Genomic DNA, 16,916 nt, shown 5'->3' with positions numbered 1-16,916 from the left:
TGATTCACTGTACTGACACTGTCGTATAATCAGGTCTCTGCGAGCATAAAACGTATATTAGGAGATGTTTTGCTGGCAATAATAGAAATTGTTGGTTAAGCAACAGAGGAACTACTGTATGTATCACTTTGTTTTTCAATTATGTTGAATGACAGCGCAAATAAAAACTACTATGATGTAAAAACAACTCCAGTCAAAACTTAAGAACACATACCTTGTCTTTGTTAGGTAAAGTCTGAGTCCTGGTAAAAGTGTCTCCTCCGTTTATACTGATCAGTTCCGCGTCTACAGGTGGAAACGGGGCGGGGAAAACCACTACGTCACTCTTGAGCGTGTCTGAGCTGAAACACACGTCATACTGCTGAGTAGCTTTCGAGTAAGACCAGCTCCCGTCAGGGTGGGTGGTGATCATGGGGGCGCTGTACCTGCTGAAAGTGCCGTCTGTCCTGTGACATTTGACAGCTATTAAAGTGATGAGGCTCAGCAGAAAGATGAGCGACACCGACACAATGGCGATCAGCAGGTACAGGTTCAAATCAGAGAAGCTCTCCTCCTTTATCGGAACATGTCTGAACGGAGTCTGGATGTCAGCTGTGCTTTCAACCACCACCACATCAATAGACACAGTAGCTGACAGGGAGGGTTCTCCGTTATCAGAAACCAGCACCACCAACGGGTGACTTTTCAGGTCATTGTCACTCATCCTCCTCTTGGTCCTGATTTCTCCGGTGCTGGTTCCGATCCGGAACAGGTTGTTCCCTTTGGGCTCCGACAGGTGATAAGAGAGCAGCGCGTTGTATCCAGAGTCTGCGTCCACAGCTCTGATCTTTGCCACAAAGTATCCCGCTTCAGCAGAATAGGGGATGTTCTCACTGTTAACGGAGCCGTGCTCAGAATAGGGAGCGAGAATCGAGGGACTGTTGTCGTTCTCATCCAGGACGAAAACGTTGACAGTCACGTTGCTGCTGAGCGGAGGAACACCAGAGTCTGTGGCCTGAACCTTAAACTGAAACGTCTTCAACTCCTCAAAGTTAAAAGACTGCAAACTGACTATATCTCCTGTCTCTGAGTTGATGTTCACAACAGATGATATCGGAAAAACTTTTTGGATGACCATCTATTAATGAATACGTCAATTTGGCATTTTCCCCTGAATCTTCATCATGCGCAGTTGTCCTAGTAATAATTTCTCCCACTTTACTATTCTCTTTCACGTAAATGTTCATACTAGCTTCTGGGAAACGGGGCGCATTGTCATTAATATCAGAAATGTGCACAGTTATTACAGCAGTGCTGGAAAGAGGCGGGCTACCATCATCAATAGAAGTAATAGTCACATTGTACTGTGATACAACTTCCCTGTCAAGTAGACCGTCAACGATCAAAGAGTAGTAGTGTTTGTAATTTGACGTTAATTTAAATGGGACTGAATCTTTAACTTTACACTTGGTTAGGCCATTTTGCCCTCCATCTTTATCAGTCACAGTCACCAGTGCCACCACTGTTCCAATTTCAGCGTCTTCTTTAACTGGACTCATTACTGACGTTATAGAAATCTCTGGTGCATTGTCATTGACATCCACAACCTCTACCAGCACTTTGGAATAACCACTGCGAGGGGAAGCTCCTTGGTCTGTTGCTTGTACTCGTAATTCATAAGCATTGTTTTCTTCGTAATCCAAATTAGCTTTCACAATTATTTCACCGCTTTCGGGAATGACAGCAAATCTTTCTGGCGACTCTGCATTTCCTCTTCTCATTAAATAATATCTGATGTCTGAATTTGACCCTTCGTCTAAATCAGATGCGTTTAGTTTCAGTATTGTTGTACCTATGGAAGCATTTTCTCTTACGCTTACTTTATATAGCGGGTTGCTAAATAAAGGCGTGTTATCATTCACATCTATCACATTCACAAGAATCTGCATGTTGCCAGATTTTGCAGGTTTCCCTCCATCTACGGCGGTTAATGTTAATTTAATAACGGCTTGTTTTTCTCGGTCTAAAGCTTTCTGCAGCACTAACTCCGCTGACACACTCTCTCCCCCGCTACTCGCTTCTATGGAGAAATACTCGTTTGGACTTAACTTGTAGGTTTTCACTGAATTACTGCCAGTGTCTGCATCTTGAGCTGTTGGGAGCGGATACCTCTCTCCCGTTGAAGACGACTCGGAGACATTAAACACATGGATTTGCTCGGAGAACGATGGTGCATTATCATTTATGTCAAGGATGCTGACCTCAATGCGATAAATATTCATAGGATGGCTCAACAGCCCCTCTATATTTAAAGAACACTTAGCTATATTCGGGCATAGCTCTTCTCGGTCTATCCTTTCATTAACAAACAAAGCTCCGGTTCTTAAATTCGCCTCGAAATATTTCTTACTGTATGTGGATACAATCCGAAATCCTCGTTCCTCCAATTGCTGTGCATTAATGTTTAAATCCTTAGCGAGATTCCCCACCACTGTGCCTTTAACCACCTCCTCGGAAACAGCGAAGGCGATCTGAGCTGCAGACCAGCCAGATAAACAAAGAAGAATGGCGAACAACATCCATTTGGCCTCTGTTTTGTGTCGACGACTCATCCTTGTGGTTACAGAAAGGTAATTAGTCCACAAAAATAAAGAAATGTCCAAAAGAAGACCAAGCTCTCCTCATTTAGGTTCCATCTTTTAAGACGAACTGTCTCACCAACCCAGCCCGTACCAAACGTACAGGCTGTTTTTTGTCACAGACGGTGGAGGAGGAGTTTTACATCCTTAATGAACACCATTGAATGTGTGGTCTCGAGCGACATCTTGCGTGGATTTTATAGACCGCAGTGGGATGTTTACCAACCATATCTCATAAGTTAGGTTTCATTTTTTTTACACTAGAAATATATACCAAATGATCAAATTCGGCGAGAAACAGCAACTATTTGCTGGAGAACAGTAAGATTAGCGAAAAACGAGAAATCACTGAATTCTATAGGAGAAAACAGCAACTAGCAAAACAACGATAACATACTGACGAGTAACAGTAAAAAGAAGAAATGATTACACTAAGTAAATATATATACCTATATACATGTTGTGTTTTTTTGTATAAATAAATATACATTTTTTTATGTGCACACCAAGTTCACCATAAAACCACATCATACAAAATGTCTAAGTGCAGGAGAATGAAGAACCGAAATCAGCACCACGGAGAGCTCCTTTTCCATTAGTCAATACCAAAAGGTAGAAGCACAGTGAAAATACAGCCTGTATGTAAGTTTATGTTTTTATAATCAGTGTTAATGATGTGGTAGGAGAGGAAATCACATCTGCACCATCTCCACGTATTACTTAACTCATACGTTAATACACCTTGAGGTAATTTCAGTGCACTTTTATGTGTGCGACTAAGTTTTTCTGCGTTTATTTAAAACATCGAAAGACGTATATGACCTACAAAACATGCACTTATTGATAGTCTGTGTTCCTTATGCACCTTACCTTGTCTTTATTAGGTAAAGTCTGAGTCCTGGTAAAAGTGTCTCCTCCGTTTATACTGATCAGCTCCGCGTCTACAGGCGGAAACGGGGCGGGGAAAACCACTACGTCACTCTTGAGCGTGTCTGAACTGAAACACACGTCATACTGCTGAGTAGCTTTCGAGTAAGACCAGCTCCCGTCAGGGTGGGTGGTGATCATGGGGGCGCTGTACCTGCTGAAAGTGCCGTCTGTCCTGTGACATTTGACAGCTATTAAAGTGATGAGGCTCAGCAGAAAGATGAGCGACACCGACACAATGGAGATCAGCAGGTACAGGTTCAAATCAGAGAAGCTCTCCTCCTTTATCGGAACATGTCTGAACGGAGTCTGGATGTCAGCTGTGCTTTCAACCACCACCACATCAATAGACACAGTAGCTGACAGGGAGGGTTCTCCGTTATCAGAAACCAGCACCACCAACGGGTGACCTTTCAGGTCATTGTCACTCATCCTCCTCTTAGTCCTGATTTCTCCGGTGCTGGTTCCGATCCGGAACAGGTTGTTCCCTTTGGGCTCCGACAGGTGATAAGAGAGCAGCGCGTTGTATCCAGAGTCTGCGTCTACAGCCCTGATCTTTGCCACAAAGTATCCCGCTTCAGCAGAATAGGGGATGCTCTCACTGTTAACGGAGCCGTGCTCAGAATAGGGAGCGAGAATCGAGGGACTGTTGTCGTTCTCATCCAGGACAAAAACGTTGACAGTCACGTTGCTGCTGAGCGGAGGAACACCAGAGTCTGTGGCCTGAACCTTAAACTGAAACGTCTTCAACTCCTCAAAGTTAAACGACTGTAAACTGACTATATCTCCAGTCTCTGAGTTAATATTTACCATAGTAGACACTGGCACCGAGTTACTGTTATTGTCTACAAAAGAATATCTCACCAGTCCATTTTCGCCAACGTCTGCATCAGACGCAGACAATGTTTTAACTATTATCCCAACTTTACTGTTTTCTCTCACGTAAACATTAACCATTGACTCTGAGAAATGAGGCGAGTTGTCATTTACATCTGCAACGTTAACAGTAATAACAGTAGTGTTGGTGAGAGGAGGGGTCCCTTCATCCGTAGCTGATATGGTGATGTTGTAGTTGGGGATCACTTCTCTGTCAAGAACTTCGTCAACAACTAAAGAATAATAGTTCCTGTAATTTGTTTCTAGTTTGAAGGGGACTTTATTTAAGATTTTACACTTCACCTCGCCGTTTTTTCCTCCATCTTTATCAACAAATGACACCAGAGCTATAGCAGTACCTACATCTGCGTCCTCTTTCACTGTATTTAACAATGACGTCACCGTTATTTCAGGAGCATGGTCATTCTCATCAATTACTTCTACCAGCACTTTACAATGAGCAGACATCGGTGGCTGAGCTTTATCATTTGCTTCTGCACGTATCTCAAAAGCTTTATTTTCTTCATAGTCGACATTAGCTTTAACTGTTATGTCGCCCGTTTGGGGATCAATATGAAATATCTCTAATATACGGTCCTGCCCTTTACTCCTTAAGGAATACACTATGTCACCGTTTGTCCCCTCGTCTGCGTCTGTTGCATTTAGTGTAATTACAGTGGTCCCGATTGGCGTATTTTCATATATACGCGCTTTGTACAAGGGGCTACTAAACACCGGAGGGTTGTCATTTATGTCTAAAACGTGTATAACGACTTGTGATGTGCCAGACCTTGCTGGTGTTCCTCCGTCTATTACAGTCACAGTGAGATGTATCACAGGCTGTTTTTCTCGATCTAGTGTTTTCTGTAGAACTAACTCAGCAGACACACTCTCTCCTCCTTTAATTGTAGCGAGAGAAAAATATTCATTTGGTGTTAATTTAAACGAATTGACCGCATTCTTACCAACATCTGCATCGACAGCCTCCGACAAAGCGAATTTCATTCCAGGCAGAGTATTCTCTGCTATGTCTACAATTTGAGATTTTTCAGTGAACACTGGGTCGTTGTCATTAACATCTAGTATATTTATTTCTAATCGGTAAAGCTTTAGAGGGTTGTTTATTACGGCTTCCACGCTGACTGTGCATTTCGGATCCTTTGCACAGAGCTCCTCTCTGTCTATTCTCTCATTAACGTAGAGAGCACCAGTCTTTACATTTACGTCGAAATATTTCCTCTTTGATCCACTAACGATTTGAAACAAACGAGATTCCATTTCCTGAAGACTGAGGTTTAGATCCTTGGCGATATTTCCAACAGACGTGCCTGGTGTCACTTCTTCTAACACGGAATAGGAGAGCTGCCCAGACTCTGCTTCCCAACAACACTCCAGTAGCACAAGCACCAGATATGAAACAATAGACGTCCTCATCGGTACAGGCATTATTCCATAAGTGAATATCAACACAATTCCAACGCGAGAAAACCCAGCTACTAATTTTACAACTACTACAAAATGCAACCGTATACTGTGTCAGATCCGCATTGTAGACTGAACATTGATGAAACAGATCGTCCTGTGGTCTTTTTGCTCTCGCTTAGAGACAAAGCCCGGGGAGACAAACCTTCTTCTACAACTGGGAGGAGCATGAAATACTCCACAGCAAATCTCCATGTGACGGTCTACAGTGTCACCACGTGGAGATCAGCGACAACTGCATGGATAAAATGCAGAATGAATTATCAAGACGTGTTTTTCTGCTAAATGCAAGAGATGTAATCAATCATTCTCAGTGAGGAAAGTTAGTAGATCAAGCAAATACCAGTGGAGATTCTAAAAAATAATAGAGAGTTACACATTTCTAATTTATAGTTACTCTTCATTCTGAAAAAGTAGGGTGTTTGGATTTCATAATGTATTAGTACTACGAGAAAAGGCTGCATGTGTCTTTATTTACCACAATTCAATGGGTAGACACAGAAGAGTCTTCTCTGAAATGTGCAATTTCATAGGTGATTCTTGTTAATCTTATTGTCTGGTGATGTTATAATTATTACTGATCCTTTGTCTGTATTATGTTACTGAAGAAAAAGACACAAAACGACTTGCCAAAGTTGCCCTTCACAATATCAGCATCACGGAGAGAAGCAAAACCCAAACAAACAGAAGTGATATGTTTTCAGCACCATGGACAGCGGCGCAGCACAGGTTCAATGTATGTCGTGTTATTGCTCAGGTGACTACAGAATACGGAATAGCAGATACTGTTAAATGAATAAAGATTAATGAACCTGTAACTTTCTACTGTCTCAACAAGGCTCATTTGGGCAAATTACAAAAACATTTTGAGTGGCGAAGCACTACACATGGCTAACTGAGTTACCAACATTATGAAAATATTACCACTGCTTAAGTATAAATCCATTTCATAAATATTTAAAATATGAAAACTAGTATTCAGTACATTTGAATGCATCCTAAATGATGAACAATACGGGGCCATGTATCGCATCAGTATTCCTGTATTTCAGAAAATCATAAAAACGATATTGTATTAAAAAAAAGTAAAAGAGCAATTTATTTAGATCAAGGAATTTTGGTTTAGCTTAGCTTACCTTGTCTTTGTTAGGTAAAGTCTGAGTCCTGGTAAAAGTGTCTCCTCCGTTTATACTGATCAGCTCCGCGTCTACAGGCGGAAACGGGGCGGGGAAAACCACTACGTCACTCTTGAGCGTGTCTGAGCTGAAACACACGTCATACTGCTGAGTAGCTTTCGAGTAAGACCAGCTCCCGTCAGGGTGGGTAGTGATCATCGGGGCGCTGTACCTGCTGAAAGTGCCGTCTGTCCTGTGACATTTGACAGCTATTAAAGTGATGAGGCTCAGCAGAAAGATGAGCGACACCGACACAATGGAGATCAGGAGGTACAGGTTCAAATCAGAGAAGCTCTCCTCCTTTATCGGAACATGTCTGAACGGAGTCTGGATGTCAGCTGTGCTTTCAACCACCACCACATCAATAGACACAGTAGCTGACAGGGAGGGTTCTCCGTTATCAGAAACCAGCACCACCAACGGGTGACTTTTCAGGTCATTGTCACTCATCCTCCTCTTAGTCCGGATTTCTCCGGTGCTGGTTCCGATCCGGAACAGGTTGTTCCCTTTGGGCTCCGACAGGTGATAAGAGAGCAGCGCGTTGTATCCAGAGTCTGCGTCTACAGCCCTGATCTTTGCCACAAAGTATCCCGCTTCAGCAGAATAGGGGATGCTCTCACTGTTAACGGAGCCGTGCTCAGAATAGGGAGCGAGAATCGAGGGACTGTTGTCGTTCTCATCCAGGACGAAAACGTTGACAGTCACGTTGCTGCTGAGCGGAGGAACACCAGAGTCTGTGGCCTGAACCTTAAACTGAAACATCTTTAACTCCTCAAAGTTAAAAGACTGTAAACTGACTATATCTCCAGTCTCTGAGTTGACGTTGACCATTGAAGCTATCTGTGTATTTTTTGGAGAACTGTTGAGTAAATTAAAAGTTGATTTTGCATTATCATTTAAATCTGAATCTAACGTCGTCAGTGTATGAACAGTAGTTCCAACCGGACTGTTCTCCTTTACATAGATCTTAACCAGCGGTTCAGAGAAGCGAGGAGGATTATCATTCACGTCTGAAACGTGGACAGTAACGATGCTGGTGGTGGACAGAGAAGGAGTTCCCTCATCTTTAGCTGTGATTGATACATTATACTGGGAAACACTTTCCCTGTCAAGAGGCCCGTCTACTAACAAAGAATAATAGTTTTTATAGTTAGATTTCAACTTAAATGGTACAGAACCTGTTATCTCACAGTTTGTCACACCATTCCTACCTCCATCTTTATCCGTAATAGTCACCATAGCAACAGCTGTGCCTATCTCGGCATCTTCTTTCACTGGACTCATGAGTGATGATACCGAGATTTCTGGTGCATTGTCATTGACATCAATAACTTCGACTAAAACCTTGCTATGTGCACTGCGGGGAGGAGTTCCTTTATCTCGTGCTTGAACACGAATCTCATATGCTTGATTCTCCTCATAGTCAATATTTCCTTTTACAGTGATTTCTCCGGTATTTTCATCCAGGGAAAATTTGTCATCAAGGTTTAAACGCCCCGTCTCACTAAACAAATACACAAGTTGACTATTGACACCATCATCTAAATCAGTAGCTGTCAGAGTTAATAAAGTTGTGCCAATATTTGTATTTTCAGCCACTTGCACCTTGTACAGTGATTTACTAAACAAGGGCGAATTGTCATTTACATCCAGCACGTTTACTAGGATCTGTAAAGTCCCGGATCTGGGAGGTTTCCCACCATCTATCGCAGTCAGAGTGAGTTCAATAACAGTCTGCTTTTCTCGATCTAATGCTTTCTGCAGCACTAACTCAGCAGACACACTCTGGTCACCAGTGTTCTGTATATCCAAAGAGAAATAATCATTCGGATTTAATTTGTAAGTCTTTACCGAGTTAACACCCACGTCTGCATCATGAGCTATGGGCAGTGGATGCCTTTCTCCTACATATGAAGACTCATACATGTCTATAGTAGTTGTTTCTTTTAGAAAAGAGGGGGCATTGTCATTAATATCAGATATTACAACTTCGATTCGATGAAGGCTGCGAGGGTTACTCAACGTGGCCTCTAAATTTAAAGAGCACTTTACCGTATTGGGACAAAGCTCCTCCCGATCTACCCTCTCGCTAACAAAAAGTACTCCAGATTCATGATTTATGTCAAAATACTGCTTGTTATACCCCGACGTGATCCGAAGACCCGACGATTCCAGACGTTGCACATTGAGGTTTAAATCCTTAGCAAGATTTCCCACAGCTGTCCCTTTGTCCGCCTCCTCTGAAATGGTATAGGATATCTGAGCCACGGACCAGTCGCACAGACAAAGCAGAGTGAAAAACAAGCCACCGATTTTATCCCATTGTTTTCCGAGCAGCCATCGCGGTTTAGACGATAGAGACAGAATTCCTGGTTTTTGCCTTTTGGATTATCCGCGAATAACAAAAAACAGCCTTTCTCCTGTTTCCATTCTCGTGTATAGTCCTCTCTCTTTAGAGCGACACTCATCTATACGCTGCTTCACAAAGCACTGCCCGATGATGACGTTGTGCCTTTTAGTCATGAACAGAGGAGGAGTTTCTTTATACTAAGCACAATATTATTGTACGGTCTCTAGCGACACCCTGTGACTCTTTGTATGAAGAGAGGTGGCTCAAAACACAAGAGGAGCATTTCAATATATAGTATGTGGCAGATTATAAATGTTAATGACAATTAATATGCTCATTTTTGAAAACTCCAGCTCAACTGTTCACAAAAAGTCTTAAGTCAAAATAGTTATATAAAAACTACCTGTTAATCATAATAGGTCTGACAATTTCAGTTACTAAAAACAAAGACACAGAAAACAGAAATAAATGCGCTTCACAATATCAGAAACACGGAGAGCAGCAAAACTCAACAAAGCGTTTTCAGCACCATGGACAGCAGAGAAACACGTTTAATTCATGTCGAGAAAACACATGGGAATGAATTCGACATACTGTTAAAGTCACTGAAATCACTGAAGTCTGGCTTTACTAAATGTAGTTTTGGGCACAATTACCTTGGTCCACATGACTTCTTCAGGACATTAATAATCAAATGTTAGGTGGTGATAAAAATGTTAGGAGTTCCTCAGTTAAGCTGTAGTTCAAAATTATTTAACATGTGAAAACTAATGTTGGCTTTCCTTACCTTGTCTTTGTTAGGTAAAGTCTGAGTCCTGGTAAAAGTGTCTCCTCCGTTAATACTGATCAGCTCCGCGTCTACAGGCGGAAACGGGGCGGGGAAAACCACTACGTCACTCTTGAGCGTGTCTGAACTGAAACACACGTCATACTGCTGAGTAGCTTTCGAGTAAGACCAGCTCCCGTCAGGGTGGGTGGTGATCATGGGGGCGCTGTACCTGCTGAAGGTGCCGTCTGTCCTGTGACATTTGACAGCTATTAAAGTGATGAGGCTCAGCAGAAAGATGAGCGACACCGACACAATGGAGATCAGCAGGTACAGGTTCAAATCAGAGAAGCTCTCCTCCTTTATCGGAACATGTCTGAACGGAGTCTGGATGTCAGCTGTGCTTTCAACCACCACCACATCAATAGACACAGTAGCTGACAGGGAGGGTTCTCCGTTATCAGAAACCAGCACCACCAACGGGTGACTTTTCAGGTCATTGTCACTCATCCTCCTCTTAGTCCGGATTTCTCCGGTGCTGGTTCCGATCCGGAACAGGTTGTTCCCTTTGGGCTCCGACAGGTGATAAGAGAGCAGCGCGTTGTATCCAGAGTCTGCGTCTACAGCCCTGATCTTTGCCACAAAGTATCCCGCTTCAGCAGAATAGGGGATGCTCTCACTGTTAACGGAGCCGTGCTCAGAATAGGGAGCGAGAATCGAGGGACTGTTGTCGTTCTCATCCAGGACGAAAACGTTGACAGTCACGTTGCTGCTGAGCGGAGGAACACCAGAGTCTGTGGCCTGAACCTTAAACTGAAACGTCTTCAACTCCTCAAAGTTAAAAGACTGTAAACTGACTATATCTCCTGTCTCTGAGTTGATGTTAACCATTGAAGCTATCTGTGTATTTTTTGGAGAACTGTTGAGTAAATTAAAAGTTGATTTTGCATTATCATTTAGATCTGAATCTAACGTCGTCAGTGTATGAATAGTAGTTCCAACCGGACTGTTCTCCTTCACATAGATATTAACCAGAGGTTCAGGGAATCGAGGAGGATTATCATTCACGTCTGAAACGTGGACAGTAACGATGCTGGTGGTGGACAGAGAAGGAGTTCCCTCATCTTTAGCTGTGATTGATACATTATACTGGGAAACACTTTCCCTGTCAAGAGGCCCGTCTACTAACAAAGAATAATAGTTTTTATAGTTAGATTTCAACTTAAATGGTACAGAACCTGTTATCTCACAGTTTGTCACACCATTTCTACCTCCATCTTTATCTGTAATAGTCACCATAGCAACAGATGTGCCTATCTCGGCATCTTCTTTCACTGGACTCATGAGTGATGATACCGAGATTTCTGGTGCATTGTCATTGACATCAATAACTTCGACTAAAACCTTGCTATGTGCACTGCGGGGAGGAGTTCCTTTATCTCGTGCTTGAACACGGATCTCATATGCTTGATTCTCCTCATAGTTAATATTTCCTTTTACAGTGATTTCTCCAGTATTTTCATCCAGGGAAAATTTGTCATCAATGTTAGAGAGCCTCCTTTCACTAAACGAATACACAAGTTGACTATTGACACCACCATCTAAATCAGTAGCTGTCAGAGTTAATAAAGTTGTGCCAATATTTGTATTTTCAGCCACTTGCACCTTGTACAGTGTTTTACTAAACAAGGGCGAATTGTCATTTACGTCCAGCACGTTTACTAGGATCTGTAAAGTCCCGGATCTGGGAGGTTTCCCACCATCTATCGCAGTCAGAGTGAGTTCAATAACAGTCTGCTTTTCTCGATCTAATGCTTTCTGCAGCACTAACTCAGCAGACACACTCTGGTCACCAGTGTTTTGTATATCCAAAGAGAAATAATCATTCGGATTTAATTTGTAAGTCTTTACCGAGTTAACACCCACGTCTGCATCATGAGCTCTAGGCAGTGGATGTCTTTCTCCTACATATGAAGACTCAGACATGTCAATTGAAATAGTTTCTTCTAGAAAAGAGGGGGCATTGTCATTAATATCAGATATTACAACTTCAATTCGATGGAGGCTGCGAGGGTTACTCAACGTGGCCTCTAAATTTAAAGAGCACTTTACCGTATTGGGACAAAGCTCCTCCCGATCTACCCTCTCGCTAACAAAAAGTACTCCAGATTCATGATTTATGTCAAAATACTGCTTGTTATACCCCGACGTGATCCGAAGACCCGACGATTCCAGACGTTGCACATTGAGGTTTAAATCCTTAGCGAGATTTCCCACCGCTGTCCCTTTGTCCGCCTCCTCTGAAATGGTATAGGATATCTGAGCCACGGACCAGTCGCACAGACAAAGCAGAGTGAAAATCCAGCCACCGATATTATCCCATTGTTTCCGAGCAGCCATCGCGGTTTAGACGATAGAGACAGAATTCCTGGTTTTTGCCTTTTGGATTATCCGCGAATAACAAAAAACAGCCTTTCTCCTGTTTCCATTCTCGTGTATAGTCCTCTCTCTTTAGAGCGACACTCATCTATACGCTGCTTCACAAAGCACTGCCCGATGATGACGTTGTGCTTTTTAGTCATGAACAGAGGAGGAGTTTCTTAATACTGAGCCCAATATTATTGTACGGTCTCTAGCGACACCGTGTGACTCTTTGTATGTAGAGAGGTCAAAATAGTTATATAAAAACTACCTGTTAATCATAATAGCTCTGACAATTTAAGTTACAGAAGACAAAGACACAGAACACAGAAATAAATGCGCTTCACAATATCAGAACCACGGAGAGCAGCAAAAGTCAACAGAGCGTTTTCAGCACCATGGACAGCAGAGCAACACGTTTAATTCATGTCGAGTAAACAGATGGGAATGAATTCAATATACTGTTAAAGTCACTGAAATCATTGAAGTCTCGCTTTACTAAATGTAGTTTTACATGTTTTTGTTGTTTGTTTTTGTTGTTTAAGCACAACAACCTTGGTCCACACGGCTTCTTCAGGACATTCTTAATCAAATGTTAGGTGGTGATAAAAATGTTACGAGTTCCTCAGTTAAGCTATAGTTCAAAATTATTTAACATATGAAAACTATTTTTAGCTTTTCTTACCTTGTCTTTGTTAGGTAAAGTCTGAGTCCTGGTAAAAGTGTCTCCTCCGTTTATACTGATCAGCTCCGCGTCTACAGGCGGAAACGGGGCGGGGAAAACCACTACGTCACTCTTGAGCGTGTCTGAGCTGAAACACACGTCATACTGCTGAGTAGCTTTCGAGTAAGACCAGCTCCCGTCGGGGTGGGTGGTGATCATCGGGGCGCTGTACCTGCTGAAGGTGCCGTCTGTCCTGTGACATTTGACAGCTATTAAAGTGATGAGGCTCAGCAGAAAGATGAGCGACACCGACACAATGGAGATCAGCAGGTACAGGTTCAAATCAGAGAAGCTCTCCTCCTTTATCGGAACATGTCTGAACGGAGTCTGGATGTCAGCTGTGCTTTCAACCACCACCACATCAATAGACACAGTAGCTGACAGGGAGGGTTCTCCGTTATCAGAAACCAGCACCACCAACGGGTGACTTTTCAGGTCATTGTCACTCATCCTCCTCTTAGTCCGGATTTCTCCGGTGCTGGTTCCGATCCGGAACAGGTTGTTCCCTTTGGGCTCCGACAGGTGATAAGAGAGCAGCGCGTTGTATCCAGAGTCTGCGTCTACAGCCCTGATCTTTGCCACAAAGTATCCCGCTTCAGCAGAATAGGGGATGCTCTCACTGTTAACGGAGCCGTGCTCAGAATAGGGAGCGAGAATCGAGGGACTGTTGTCGTTCTCATCCAGGACGAAAACGTTGACAGTCACGTTGCTGCTGAGCGGAGGAACACCAGAGTCTGTGGCCTGAACCTTAAACTGAAACGTCTTCAACTCCTCAAAGTTAAAAGACTGTAAACTGACTATATCTCCTGTCTCTGAGTTGATGTTAATTATGGTAGACAGAGGCACTGCATTATCACTTACTAGTGAATAAATTACCTGACCATTGGCACTAACGTCAGCATCAGATGCAGACACTGCTTTTAACACTATTCCAACTGGACTATTTTCTTTCACATATATATCAATTACATCCTCAGAAAACTTAGGTGCATTATCATTGACATCAGAAACCTTAACTATAACCACGCTGGTGTTAGACAGAGGGGGTTCCCCTTTATCCGTAGCTCTGATGGTGATATTATAGTTGGAAATTAGTTCCCTGTCTAGAGATCCACTAATGACTAATGAATAGTAGTTTTTATAGTTTGTCTCCAATTTAAATGCAGCTGAATTTAGTATCTCACATTTGACTTCACCGTTTTTGCCTCCATCTCTGTCAAGAACTGAAACAAGTGCAATGGCAGTACCAATATCCGCGTCCTCCTTCACTGTGCTGAGCAGCGACGTCACAGTGATGTCAGGGGCATTGTCATTTAGGTCCACCACCTCCACTAGTACTTTACACTGAGCCGTTAATGGAGGCTGGCCTTTGTCAGCAGCTTGCACACGGATTTCAAAGACAGGATTCGTTTCAAAGTCGACATTTCCTTTTACTGTTATTACTCCTGTTTCAGAATCGATGTCAAAAATGTCTAAGACATGGTCCTGATCTTTGGCGTTTAGTAAATACGCTATGTCTTTGTTTGTTCCCTCATCAACATCGTTTGCAGTCACAGTTAACACTGTAGTGCCGAGCGGTGCATTCTCTGTAATGCTTGTCTTGTACAGCGTTTTGGTGAAGGTTGGAATATTATCATTGTTATCCAGGACATGAATGAGTATTTCTGACGTGCCTGATTTTGGAGGTGCCCCCCCGTCTACAGCTGTGAGCGTGAGTTTAACTAAAGCCTGTTTTTCTCGATCTAACGATTTCTGAAGAACTAACTCCGCTGACACACTCTCTCCTTTGTGCACCGCTAAAGAAAAATATTCATTAGGATTGAGCTTGTATGTGTTAATGTTGTTTCTGCCTACATCGGCATCGTAGGCCGACAGCACAGGGAATGTGGCACCGGGCAGTACGCTTTCTGCTATATCGATAGTTTGTGATTTGGCGGTGAAAGAAGGTGCATTGTCATTGACGTCGAGGATATTAACTTCAACACGATACAGCTTCAGGGGATTATTAATCACAGCCTCTACGTTTAGTGTACATTTCACAGCCTTTGCACAGAGCTCTTCTCTGTCTATTCTTTCACTGACATAGAGAAAACCAGACTTCAGATTTACATCGAAATATTTTCTTTTTGATCCAGTAACGATCTGAAACATACGTGACTCCAAATCGTGGACACTGAGATTTAGATCCTTGGCGAGGTTTCCAACAGAGGTCCCCAGGTTTACCTCCTCTGAGACCGAATAAGAGAGCTGCCCCAGTGCCGCTCCCCAGTTATACTCCAAGACAACAAGCACCAGATATATCCCAACAGAGGACTTTTTTCCAGGCAAATGCATAATTCCACACAATGAGAGCAAAGCATAGATCCGTATTCATGTGCCTTTCGCTTCTTAACGCCAAACGATCGTTTTAAAGACTAAATAGTTTATCAGTGTATTCGCTACATCCATCCTCCTTCGCCCTGTGTCTCATTCTAACAAAGCACAGACAAAAAAAGATCCTTTTAATATGGGAGGGGCTTGTACACATCAGCGACCTGCTGGCGGTGTTACGGTCTATAGCGTCACCTCATGGCCATTTGAAATTACTACATTATTAGAAATAATCACAATCACACATTGATGTTTGTTCGAAATCACCAGAATTAAAGTTAAGTATACTTGCATTTCATTTGACAACTATGAAAAGAGCATCACTGTGGTTTTCCAAGCACAAGTGTTGCAAGACAAGCTGTAATATCTAGGTTATAGTCGACCTAAAGTTTCAATTAAGAACATAACACTGGGAGTAACACCTGAAGTAACGTGTCTTCATTTTTTAAACACTACGAAAGGTTTTGACAATACGACACAGAGATAATGAGTTATCAGGCCTCGAAAATCAAGTGATGAACCGACCTAAAGTAGCTGGGAGTGTACTCGGGCAACAAACTGGACTGGACTAAGAACTCAGCAGCACTGTACAAAAAGGCTCAGAGCTGGATGTACTTTCTGAGGAGACTCAGGTCCTTTAAGACCTGCAGCACTGTTCTGGGGGTGGATCTGGACCTTCTGCATGTTTTAGCACAGAGGAGGATGCTGTTCAAGCTCCTCTCAATCCTGGACAATCCCTCCCACCCACTACACAGTGTGTTGGCTGGACAGAGGAGCACGTTCAGCCAGAGACTGATCAACATCAAGTACTCCACAGAACACAAAAAGAGGTCCTTTCTACCTGTGGACATAAATCTTTACAATTCTTCCTCCCTCTGTAATGACTGGGGAACTGACAATTTCTGTCATTCAACCATAGACTGTAATTGTTGACTCAGATATTATGTATATATGTTAGTTCTCTGTATTGATGTTATTGTGTATTTGTGTTGGTGTGGATCTTTCCTGGTTGCAGTTCATTTCTTTCTGTCTGTGTTGAGAACAACTGTAATGAGGCAAAACTATTTCCCTCTGGGATTAATGAAGTTTCTTGTATCTTGAATGAAAATTAAAAAGCATTACTAAGTGATTATTGTGACAATGTTTGACCACATTCCTCAGTAAATAATCTGATATGTGCAAATTCAAATTCTGATGCAACCTCTCA

The 16,916-nt window shown here is 42.6% G+C and overlaps 4 protein-coding genes across 6 annotated transcripts in view; all 4 read right to left on the bottom strand.

Moving 5' to 3' along the window:
• The window catches only part of LOC113160053 (protocadherin alpha-C2-like), a 137,442-nt gene that overhangs the window by 66,549 nt on the left and 53,977 nt on the right, over window positions 1-16,916 (bottom strand). Inside the window, exon 1 of one of the 3 annotated variants that reach the window (XM_026357090.1) lies at window positions 3,489-5,931. The exons of the other annotated variants lie outside the window; for them this stretch is intronic. Within the exon in view, the coding sequence (XP_026212875.1) occupies window positions 3,489-5,867 (2,379 nt within the window). The 5' untranslated portion in view covers window positions 5,868-5,931. Of the gene's footprint in view, window positions 1-3,488; window positions 5,932-16,916 lie in introns of those variants that run through there. 3 annotated transcript variants of the gene reach the window in all.
• Window positions 7,031-9,842, bottom strand: LOC113160846 (protocadherin alpha-2-like). Its single transcript, XM_026358296.1, has 2 exons — window positions 9,832-9,842; window positions 7,031-9,458 (listed from the first exon to the last, which is right to left on the bottom strand). The coding sequence occupies exons 1-2, from the start codon at window positions 9,840-9,842 to the stop codon at window positions 7,031-7,033; spliced, it is 2,439 nt and encodes an 812-aa protein (XP_026214081.1).
• On the bottom strand, window positions 10,156-12,760 carry LOC113160845 (protocadherin alpha-2-like). Its single transcript, XM_026358295.1, has one exon. The coding sequence runs from the start codon at window positions 12,592-12,594 to the stop codon at window positions 10,156-10,158; it is 2,439 nt and encodes an 812-aa protein (XP_026214080.1). The 5' UTR covers window positions 12,595-12,760.
• Window positions 13,226-15,792, bottom strand: LOC113160054 (protocadherin alpha-3-like). The gene has a single exon (XM_026357098.1). It carries the CDS (start codon window positions 15,671-15,673, stop codon window positions 13,250-13,252), a length of 2,424 nt encoding a protein of 807 aa, XP_026212883.1. The 5' UTR covers window positions 15,674-15,792; the 3' UTR covers window positions 13,226-13,249.

This window comes from Anabas testudineus, chromosome 10 (genome assembly GCF_900324465.2).
Source record: "Anabas testudineus chromosome 10, fAnaTes1.2, whole genome shotgun sequence".
Taxonomy (NCBI): Eukaryota; Metazoa; Chordata; class Actinopteri; order Anabantiformes; family Anabantidae; genus Anabas; species Anabas testudineus.
Note: the sequence above shows the minus strand (reverse complement) of the source record. Positions and strands in the feature narration are given on the sequence as shown.

Excerpts from the sequence above, each read along its gene's own strand:
- LOC113160054 (XM_026357098.1), bottom strand. The coding sequence starts at position 15,673 with ATGCATTTGCCTGGAAAAAAGTCCTCTGTTGGGATATATCTGGTGCTT.
- LOC113160845 (XM_026358295.1), bottom strand. The coding sequence starts at position 12,594 with ATGGCTGCTCGGAAACAATGGGATAATATCGGTGGCTGGATTTTCACT.